Source organism: Rhinoraja longicauda, chromosome 9, assembly GCF_053455715.1.
Source record: "Rhinoraja longicauda isolate Sanriku21f chromosome 9, sRhiLon1.1, whole genome shotgun sequence".
NCBI classification, from domain to species: Eukaryota; Metazoa; Chordata; class Chondrichthyes; order Rajiformes; family Arhynchobatidae; genus Rhinoraja; species Rhinoraja longicauda.
In genome coordinates, this window is record NC_135961.1 from 13,515,489 (window position 1) to 13,527,547 (window position 12,059).

The following is a 12,059-nucleotide window of genomic DNA, read 5'->3' on the forward strand; positions in this document are numbered from 1 at the left end:
GTGATCTAGGTGTCCATCTATAGATTCCCACTGAGTGGGCATGGTTATAACTACTCCTCCATATTTGGTTTAATCCCGTCATGAATCTTTTGACTAAATTTCAAAAGCAAGGGAAAAAAATCAATGATACCAAACCTGTTAATGTACAATAAAAGCAGAAAAAATTGGAAATATCCAGCTGGTCAGGCCCCATCTGGAGAAGAGTAACAGAACTAACATTTCTTGTCTAAGGCTCTTCTTCAGAGCTGGAAATGGGATAAAATAAGCTTGTTGAGCTGCTGGGAGTGTTGGGGAGAGGGTGTGGCAATGTCTTTAATAGGTTCTGATTATTGTTCATCCCCCTGGCCACCCTAGTTTAACCCTATTGGAGTCACCCCCTTCCCCCACCCTTCTTGCAGTTTAACAAGCTCCTTTTGTCTCCTGTTAAGTGTTAACACTTTTTTCTTCCCACAGATGTAGCCCAACCTGCTGAGTATTTCCATCATTTTCTGTTTTTATTTTGGATTTCCCGAATCTGCAGATTTTGGTTTCTATCAGCTCGTGTGCAATGTATGAACATCTTGTGTAAAATCCACACATCGGGTCCATCTTCGTCTTTTATAGGTTTTTTCCCCCCCAGTTTTACACAAATCAACATGAATCAGCTTTTGACACATTCCACTGATCTTCTAACCACTAGTGTAGCTCTGGATCTGCATTTGCTCGGGTATTATAAAGTGACTAGCCTGAAAATTGAGAAAAAAATCATGGCTAACAATTTTTTCATATCCAATTCATTTGAACGTAAAATATAAATAAATTTAATTATATATTTCTTTTGGGATAATTAAGTTATAAATGTGTGCAATAAAATTTATTTTTATGCCACACACAAAATAAAAACTGGTCTCATATTTTCCACATCACCCTTAGTACTGTTACCTGACGAAGGTTCCGGGTCACTTTCACATCATGCCAGGCATTGTCATTAAATTTTCCATTCACAGGTTCCACCAAAGCTTCAAACGCTCCTGACCCCAAATTAATGACCAGTGAGACTGCACCATCTTTCAAAGCCAGATTTACATAATCTGCAGATTTCCCTGTATGAAGCATCAGACCATTTCTTTGAAGAGTTCTGAATGATAGTGTTATTTCATCGCTGCTACTCTGGATTGGATTCTGCGACAAATCGTAGCAGAAGTATTCAGATCCTTTAAAGGTTGCAACAAATTCTTCTCTTCCTGAAAAACACAAATAAGAAATGATATGCGTTAAGACATTCTGCTCAAAAAGCAACAAAATCACACTTACTACACTTATTATGCAAAAAATGGATCTTCGATGAAAAGCATTGCAGAATATTCAAACTGAACAATCAGTCTCATAAAATAATATATTCATTTTTTAATTCCAAAATGAATTTCACAGTGAAAATCTTTTACAAGAAATCCTATTACATTCATTATTTTTTGGGAATTCTGTCATAAGATTTTAACCATTCTGACATTAGTTATTAGCTTGTTCTCTGGATGATATTTCTGATATTAAAAAATCATTTCAGAACAAGAAAGTGCAAATGCCAATCATCTCCCTTGCCTCAAAAACCACTTGAAATCTACTAAATCATAAGAAAAGTTCATACTGAAATGCTACTTAACAACACACAAGCCTTTAGAAATCCTTCTGGCTTTCATTGACCTCTCATATCTCACAATAAGAACACAAGAGAATTTGTGTCTGATTCAGCCATAATGTTATGGCCTACGAGAGTCACATTTACTAAATCCGCAAATTTTTTTTTGAAGATCATGCTTCTGAAATTTAACTTCACCAGTTTATACGCAAAATATTGTTGTCTCACCAACAAAGTCTCATTTGTGATGAGATAATGTCCACTTGCCTCGCTGGTACTGTGCCAACAAACATTAAGTAGTATGACAGAATACAGGATAAAACAACCTATCTAACAATACCCAAACCATCATAACAGCTCTTTAACAAAGTGCTGGAGGAACTGAACGGGTCAGGCAGCATCTGTGGACAGAATGGACAGACAGCATTTCAGGTCGAGATCCTTCTTCGGACTGATTGGCGAAGGGGGTGGAAGATTAAAAAAATAGAGGTGGGGGTGGGACAAGGCCTGGCAAGTGATAGGTGGATGCAGGTGAGGAAGGGGGGGGGGGGCGGGAAGAGTGGTTAATTGGCAGATGGGTGGAGTAAGTGACAAAGGCTAGAGGTGAAGAGGAAACAAAAGTGTGCCAGATGAGGAAAGAAGAGGAGTGAAATATAAAGCTAGTGGGAGGGATATGGGTAGAAAGGGAAAAGCAGGTGGGGAAGAGGTTGAATAAAAGGGAAATAGGATGGGAGATGAGTGTACAGAGAAGGGGTAAGGAAAGGATCAGGATGGCTAGGGTTGTGGGAGAAGCTGAAAAAAATGTGCGCGCTTCAGGGGGGGGGGGGGGTGGCACTTAGAGCATGGGATAGGTTTAGGGTTCTGGGGAGAATTAGTTGAAGTTGGAAAATATTCATATCATTGGGCTGAGAGTTACCCAAGTGGAATAGGAGGTGCTGAAGACCACCTGACCCGCTGAGTTCAACCAGCACTTAATTTTTTTGTTTAAGGTTCAGCACTTTCTTGTGTCATCACAGTTATTCACTCCTGCTTCTATGGTACTGCAATTACTCATCTTGACAGTGTTCCAAAACCTGTGACCTCTATCACCATAGAAACCAAGAGCGGCAGGTACGAGGGACCATTACCACTTCCAAGCTCCCCTCCAAGCTACATAGCATCCTGACTGATAGATATATCACTATTCTTTCACTGCTGCTGAGGCTAAAACCTGGAACTCTCCACACAGCAATATTGAGGCAGTATCTTTACCAGAAGATTTGGAGTGGTTCAAGGCACAACCAATTCAAGGGCTTTTAAGGATGGTCAATAATTCAAAACACAAAAATGAGCATGAAGTTTATGCATGCTGGGAGTAGGACGCCTAAGGGGCCTGTCCCACTTAGGCGATTTTAAGGCGACTGCCGGCGACTAGTCTGTCGCCGACAGTTCGCCGGGATGTCGCAGGCATGATGGTGAGGAGTCTTCCAAAGAATCGTAGTGGATCTCGGCGCGTCGCTGAGAAATCAACCGGATTGAAATTTCTCGGCGACACCTGGCTTGTCGCTAGGTATCGTAGCTTATTGAGGGCGCTGTCGCATGCTGTCCCCAGGTTTGCTAGGTTGTCGCAGATGCATTTAGAAGCACGTAATATTAAATTAAGTAAAGTAATTTGAAGATACCATAAAATACTTGTGTTTAACCAATTTATTTACCATCAGGACATTTGACAGGTAGATTGGAGGCGACAGTTTGACGGTCAGGAATGCGTGGGAATTTTGCGATGTTTATGGCCATCAGCGATTACTTTTAAAGTAGGCTCCCAACCCAGATATGCAACCCAGAAACCAGACATGCATCTCCCGTACATTTTCAAAGAATGCCCACACTTGCACAAAAATCCATTTAACCATGTTTAAACTTAGATTTCTTAATACTGCTGTTAGTAAACTGGAAGTCAATCCAGTTTATGCCTTGTTACCGTGAAGCTTGGTTTTCAAGTAACCCGGGCAAGATGCTATATTTCAAAACTCTCAAGTAATTACAGACTTGTCAATGATTCAGCGAAAATTAGGACGCCGGAGAAGCTTTGATAAGCGTGAGAATTTCGTGATGTTTCCGAAGACGGTGTAATCTCTTAGCCAGGTGCTAGTTTCACAAAAAAAGTGACTTGTATCGACCTGACGGCATTGTCGTGGTCATTGTCGTAGGGTAAAAGAAAATGTTGGCGATCTGCTACGACTTTGACAGTCGCCGGCAGTCGCCTAAAAAATCGCCTATGTGGGACAGGCCCTTAAGATATTGTGCAGTAATACTTGCTCTGTATATGCTCTTATAACTTTTAGGTAAATTACCCATTCTGCAATTAGTTGAAATTTCTAATTTGAAGCCCAAATAAACACTTATCCTGGGTAAGTTGAAGCTATTTTAAAGAGTAAAGATGAAAATACACTAATAATTTTCACTGCATAAGGAATAGAAAGAGAACTATTTCACATCCTCAGGACATTCAAGGCTCCTTAACGAAAACTAATGACCCTGCTGTCGATGGTAAATTAAGTTAAGCTGGGATTTATGTTTGTGTGCCGTCAGAAGTGGAAATCCTACGTTCATTGAGGGATTCTGAATTTTATGAAGCACAACAAAGGCAACCAATCTTGATGAGGTCCCTTCCAACACGCAAGACTTGTTGCGAGATGCAGGAACCCCATTAATCTCAATGATAATTACAGGGTATAGATATGTAGCAAAAGCAAGGTAAATTACATTTATTTAATTGTGTGTGATGTTATTTCAATTTTAATAGCTCTTAAAAGATGCATAATGTTACAAAAATAAACGATAAACAGCTTTTGCAGCCTGCAAAGCTGGGGCAGGGTTGTGACAGGGGGCTTTTAGAAAAGATCCCCAGAGTGCACAAGTCAAGGACTTGAGATGGTTGAAACCACAACATTGGTGATTGGGATCCTTCGCACTAACAAGGATATGTATCAGAGATGCTTCTCTCTTCCGATATGAGGGCTGAGGAATAACCTACCAAAAATTGCACAATATGCTGACGTAACTCAGGACAAAACCTGGCGAGTAATAGGTGGATACATATGAGGGGGAGTTTTGAGAGGCGGATGGTCGGACATAGGCTAGAGATGTAAAGACAGAAGATGTGAGACAAAACGATCAAAGAGTTGGGTTGGAAGTTACCCAAACATCCTGCATCAGTGTCTTACAACCCAACGGTATGAACATTGAATTCTCCAATTTTACGCAATTGCACTACACCCCCTCTTGTCCCCTCCTTCTTCCTTTATTGCCCTCTTTCTCCTATGTCTCACCCAGACTCGCACCAATTCCTCCCCTCCCACTCCCTTTCCACCTACATTCCTTCCTCTAGCTTCATGCTGTGGAACTCTTCAAGGAACTGCTGTTGCTGGATTACTCAAAAAGACACAAATTGCTGAGGTAACTCAACAAGTCATGCAGCATCTCTGGAGGGCATGGATAGTTGACGTTCCAATCCATGTTCTCCAGAGATGCTGTTATTCTGATAGAATTGGATAAGGAAAGACAAACTGAGGTTATCTGGAGTATAAATGGAAGAACTGAGTTGCTTGCTTCTGTTTTCTACTTCAACTTGCACTTCCCCTACCCTGATGACATAACTATGAGTGATGATTTCAGGCAGTATTAGGTAGGTTGGTGGGGGAAAGAGTGCACAATGTGGCTCAGTTATTTTTGAAATGCGGTCACTGCTGTTGCATTGACAGCTACATCAGATAATTAACTTGGCACAAGATCGAACCCATGTCTCTGGCACAATAAGGCAGCAACTCTACCACTGCATCACCATGCCACCCACCACTGCACCACCGTGCCAATAATAAAGGTCACAAGAGTGCAGCATGAACTAGAGAAATGTTTTGGTTTTGATGTTCAGATTTTCTGAAGAACCTAAGAGAATATTGCTTTGAGCACATTTGGTATTCTACGAACAATGTTACTTTATAAAGTTCTTCTTAGTAATGAATGCATATAAGGTACGTAATGATTGATTAACCATTCCACTATAATTGACACAATCAAGTTTTAAGTTTTTCTCCATTTGATCAAGTTAACCGGTGAAAACAACTCTGTGCAAATACTCAGATTATTGTTGTATGACATTCTTGGGTCCCTTGGAAATTGAGAAGGGTTATATTGATTTTTATCAGTAATTAAAATAATGAAGAGTGGAAGGTGCTTTTAATGCAGAAAGAAGTATGAACAGTATTTCATATTTCAGACCATAAATGCAGTAAAAATCCATTACAACGAACAATTAAGGTAATTTAATATCTCGCTATTCCAGTAAAGATAAAGGATATCTGTTGAATATAATTTCATGGTGCCAAAATACCTCTGAATACAATCACAACATATTCATCACATAGGCTTTGTTGTTTTTATCTCCCAAATAGGACCAGACTAAAATAGATGGAAAAAAGGAGAGATGGCGATAATGAGTGACTTCCATTTATGTAGATGCCTATCACTGGTATTGGCATTGATTTATTATTGTCACATGTACCGAGGTACAGTGAAAAACTTTTGTTTTGCATGCCATCCAATCAAATCATGTCTTACATGAGTACGCTTGTGACCAAAAGCGCCAAACATCTGCAATAAAGAAATGGGTGTTTCCTAATCATATTTACAGGACATACAATGCCATTGTCAAATCACATCAGTATTGCTGGGGATATTCAGCTGTAAACAGAAGTTGATTTACATTTAAAGTGATTAAATTCATCAATAGTGTTAAAGCCCAATCGGCAGCTTCCTTTTGCCGTTGTTGCTACTTAGATTCATGGGCCTTTGTTACTAATTATCTTTGCATTCAGCTGGGATTCGTAATAGAAATCCTGATATTGGTGAGATTTTATTGGAAAACGAAATGAAAGATCAATAGTGGGACATTTATGCACATTTGCAAGTACTCTTGCTATCTGTATCAGTGAATAGTGTGCAATTAGTTCACTTCAGCAATGAATGAATGCAAACGTCCGATGGTAATAAACCAAGTAAAGATCTAATTACCAAGTGAGTTTACCACTTGGAATCATTCCAATCACAAATCAGCAAAACTCTGATAATCTACTATCGTTGTTTGGAAATACTGATAGTTTGGCAGTTGTTTCACTAGGGCCCTATTTCTAACACTCTCTTTAAACTGATTGCGGCCCTGTATTCCAGGCTTCTTTTAATCACATTTGGGCCCTATTTCCTGTGCATCCCTTGAAGATCTTCAGCCCTGTTTCTGGTGCTCCCCTCAAAACCACCAAAACCCTATTTTCTACACAATTGACCTGTTTCTAACATTCCCTTTGAACACGATGGAACAGCGGTAGTGTTGCTGCCCTTCAGCGCCAAGGACCAGGGTTCGATCTGGACTACGGGTGCTATATATATGGGGGTTTATACCTTCTCCACGGGACCTGCATAGGTTTTCTCGGAGATCTTCGTTTTCCTCCCACATTCCAGACCTACAGGAATGTACGTCAATTGGCTTGGTATAAATGTAAATTGTCCCTAATGTGTGCAGGATAGTGTTAATGTGTGGGGAACACTGACTGGCACTGACTCGGTGGGCCAAAAGGCCTACTTCCGTGCTATATTTTTAAAAACACGGAATCCTGTTTCCTGCATTCCCTTTAAGCTCACTGGGGTTCCTGTGTTACCTGTAAACTCACTAGATTTAACTTCACTATGTTCATTAGAAAAATTACTGTAATGTCCTGTAGCATCTTAATAGATGGAAATTATGATAGGTGTTTTTCTATTACTTGAAACAATTACCAATAAATCAAAAAATCTGCCAGGTCGGCAACAATGAACTCCTGAGGATGTCAGAATACCAGACGCTTATGACAATGCATCATATCTTCCCTGTTAATAAATTATGATCTTTTATGAACTAAATTAAACCAAAAACTATGATTTGATAAAAAGGCAGGTTTGCACCACAAGCTCAATGAAATGAGTCAGCTACAGATGCTAGATTGTGTTACACACATCACACAGACTAATCAGCTCAACAAATCCTTGGAGATTTTTATAGGATTTCCAAATTGTCAGATTTTGACATTTATAAATGATCGGTAAAAATTGATTGGAGTTTTACTGTATTTATGACCTCTTATTTTTTGTCCCCCTGAAAGTGGAATCTATTTATGCCAAGACTATCAAACCCTTTCACTCTTTTAAGTACCAATCCTTGCAGCAACATCACAGCTTTTCATTTGGTTGGATGCTGATTAAGAGTGACATCCTGGTAAATTAAAGGTTATCCTGGAAAATCATTCTGTCATTAATCAGAAAAAGTAAAACACATGGTCAAATGTACTGGGGTGCTTTTCACTAGAAAGCATAGGATTCAAGTGTGAACTATTTGAAGAGCTTACAAGTAGATAGGATAGATGTAGGGATACATCTGCAGGTGAGAAAACAAAAACTGATGATCACAAGAATAAAATCCAATAACAATTTTTTTTAAATCACAATAAATTGTTTTACTGGAAATATGTTAGAGTGTAAACCTAACTACAATGTGAAGTGGTTGATGTTAATAGCACAGCCATGTTAAGGGGCAGTTATTTAACCGGAGAGGCATGGTGGCACAGCGCCAGAGACCTGTGTTCGATCCTGACAATGGGTGCTGTCTGTATGGAGTTTATACCTTCTCCCCGTGAAAGCATGGGTTTTCTCTGGGTGCTATGGTTTCCTCCTACACTCCAAAGATGTACAAGTTTGTAGGTTAGTTGGCTTTGGTAAAATTGTAAATTGGCCCTCGTGTGCTAGTGTACAGGGAATGCTGGTTGGTGCGGACCCGAGGCACCAAAGGCCCTGTTTGTGCGCTGTATCTAAAAAGGGTTATTACATTGGTGTGAGTAGGGATTCCTGCAGAGTATGTACATCAGCAGAGATCAGGTTTGCATTTCAACCTAGGTTGAAGTCAAAATTCTATCTCATGAGTTCCCACAATAGGTTTTCTAATGGCTATATCTTTCTGGTTCACTAATCCTATTCTTGCAATTATTTACATTTATACTCATGGTGCAAGCACAATGAAGAATGGTTGGCAGGGGTGGCGGAGAAATGAACTTGTCGCTTTCACTGTCAAGCCTATCAAAGATATTACTGATATCACTTATTGCACAGGTTCCACATCTGAGTGGGTACTCTGGTCCCAAATGCAGGAACGGGTTTAGATGTCATTTGCAAGCACCAATTCATCAATTATTCTCAGGTCTTACATGATCATGTATTGATCATTTTCCAATAACATGGATTATGGCAAAATGAAAATACAGGTATGTAGGTTAATTGGCTGGGTAAATGTAAAAATTGTCCCTAGTGGGTGTAGGATAGTGTTAATGTACGGGGATCACTGGGCGGCACGGACTTGGAGGGCCGAAAAGGCCTGTTTCCGGCTGTAGATATATGATATATGATATGATAATAATTCTCTGACATTCCCCAATTTTGAGTTGGCAGAAAAACCTTCCAACACGGTTCATAGTTTGGATCAAGGAAAACATTTCACAAAATGAGCTCCAAAAATTGCCTGTCATCCCAATGTACACACAGTTTCTACCATTGAGCCATAAAGCACTAAAGCAGTATTGAAAAGAGATTCTAAATGCACTTTATATCTGGATGTTGGCTTTACACCAGAGAGGTCTGGCACAGAAATCCCATTCATTTGAAGGTATGAGGAAAAACTAAGGTGCATGTTCAGTGTTTCACAATTCATTTCATTCCATTTTCTTTCAACCTTCTTTATCATTCGTGGAGATTTTAATGGGCATTTAATAAGTTTCATTTTTTAAGAATAGTTGTCATTTTATTAATCACTTGCATCTCCTTGAATTGCTCAAGAGTGTCTCTATCAGCGACACTTAAAATAATTTAAAAGACTTTTACAACTGTTGAACTGTCAAGGTTTGGCAGTGGTCTGAGAGTTGTGTACAGGGCACGATGCCTGAAACTGGTTGAACACTCGGAAAGAGTCTGCCTCTCCGGATATTTGTTGGGTGCAATGAGCCAACCTGTTCAAATCTGGACAAAGTAAGTATAGGTGGGTGGGATTGGGAGAGAGTGTTTGTGCAATGCACTATGGCCAGGAAAGTCTGCCCCAATAGTCCAATATGTCAGTATGAATCTACCATTCCCAATATTCTTCCATATTACAGGTTTAACAACATTGACAATATACAAATAGCTTGAATTCCACATGCGATTGCATTAATTCTTTGCAGGAGCAAAAAAAAAACAAGTTGTAAGTTTGAATTTAACAGGGAGTGTTATTGCCTTATGGTGGTTCACGCAGAGTTTCAGTTTGGGAGTTTTCTCTTTTGTAACTGAATTATATTAAATGCTAACTAGTTAAAGTGATGCTATGCATGTACACTTACGGCTGTGAATAAATGTGACTAGAAAATAACAAGAAAATAATGGAAATAATTATAAGCAGCATATAACGCAAACGTGAATAGAACTGAATGTTTTAAAAGTCTTAAGCGCAGCACAAATGTAATAAATTGGGAAAGTTGATACAATGAGTAATCAACCCATATCCATATGAAGAAAATTAATTAAATCAAGGTGGCACAACGGTAGAGTTGCTGCCTTACAGCGCTTACAGCGCCAGAGACCCAAGTTCGATCCTAACTATGGGTGCTGTCTGTACGGAGTTTGTATGTTCTTCCTGTGACCACGTGGGTTTTCCCCGAGATCTTTGGTTTCCTCCCACACTCCAAAGACGTACAGGTTAGTAGGTTAATTGACTTGGTATAAATATAAATTGTCCCTCGTGTGTGTAGGATAGTGTGTGTGCAGAGATCGTGTGTGCAGGGATCGCTGGTTGGTGCAGACCCAGTGGGCCAAAAGGCCTGTTTCAGCGCTGTATCTCTAAACTAAAAAAAGATGATCAACTCAAAGATTCTTGCAGGAGGCGAGGACAGAGCATAGTGATGTTAAAATGTGTAGATAACCATCTGCAATCCACCAGCGTATAATAGCCCAGAGTTGGCAGCAGTAAATCAACACATTCACCATTTACTATGTGTAGAACTAACAACAGACATTTCTGTGTAACTCTACAAAGTGACTTAATGTTATTAGGAATATATCACAGCATGGTGTACAAATAGTGGGACTTGCATGGACAGGGAAGCTTCAACCAACCTAAATAGTGACATCTTGTTGATGCACACAAAGACTAAACCAGGGAGTTTAAGTTAGAATGTCTAATTCCATGTTAAACTATGGATATAAAGTAGTACAAAGAGGAAAAATAAATATGGGCAAAAGAGATCGGAAAACACAAAAATAGTATTAAAATATTAATTCAGATTTGAAAAGAAAGAAACTACAAAACTGCAAAACATGAATATTTAATGCTGAACTAATTGTTTGATAATAAATACAATTTACCACACAGTTACATTTTCTTGTGCGATATCAATGTTTAGTATTATCCAAAGGGTAAGAAATGTAACAAATTCACATCCTTTATGTATATTAATGCTGACTCTCCCTTCCAGAGATCAGGTAACATTGATGTAGAGGAATAGAGCAAATGGGGCCGCAACTTCTAGGTTTCCACATTTAACTGTGCACATGCTGAAACCGCAAGTTGCTGTCCAATTTACTCCTTAGTAACAGTGAATTCAGACATATTTCAGACAAAATTCAGACATATTTCCTCAGTGCTTAAATATTTGTAGAAGTAATTAAAAAATATTTTTTCCCCGCTCGTTAAACTTTCAGTGAACAATTTGGAATAAAGGGTGAGGTATCAGGGGATCAGTTATGATCATTGCATAGTTGCACGAGTTTGATTGTCACTTCCTACATATAATACATTGCACATTTACGTTATAGTTTTGGCCTCATGCAAGTACTCTAATTCTTGAACTGGCAACCACAGCCACCTCCCTTCAAGTTTGATGGATGAACCTTCCTAACATTCATCAGCAAGAGAATATTCTTTCACACCTGCAACTCCCAGTAACTACTGAAAATCCAGTGGACCTGTGAGCTTGATTCTGACTCATTTGTATGTGTACATACTCTTTTCTGCAATCTCCCACAGTAAGTACAAGCCCTTTTCAGCTTGTGTTATGCATGGAAGTGCACCATGAAACACTATCTGTAATATCAGATTATTCTTTAATTCTACAATTTATTACCTAACACCGCCTTTTTCCCATCTTTTGTGCGGTTGAAGTACTGCTAACCTTCTTTCCAAGAACACATTAACAGTGTTAAATAGGAATAGTCCTAATGGATGCAACAAAGGTCACCACAAATTGTATACATATTGCACTTCATATATTCAATGTATTGAAATGCAGTTAGGCAGTAGGGATTTAATAGCTTTCATTTGTCTTTTGTTTTGGAATCATCTTCAGACATAAACTATTTC

The 12,059-nt window shown here is 39.1% G+C and overlaps 1 protein-coding gene across 28 annotated transcripts in view; it reads right to left on the reverse strand.

Moving 5' to 3' along the window:
* nrxn1a (neurexin 1a) overlaps positions 1 to 12,059 on the reverse strand; it is a 1,341,442-nt gene that overhangs the window by 857,522 nt on the left and 471,861 nt on the right. For all 28 annotated transcript variants that reach the window (XM_078404791.1, XM_078404790.1, XM_078404793.1 and 25 more), the window contains one exon: positions 922 to 1,223. In XM_078404791.1, the coding sequence (XP_078260917.1) occupies positions 922 to 1,223 (302 nt within the window). The remainder of the gene's footprint in view (positions 1 to 921; positions 1,224 to 12,059) is intronic.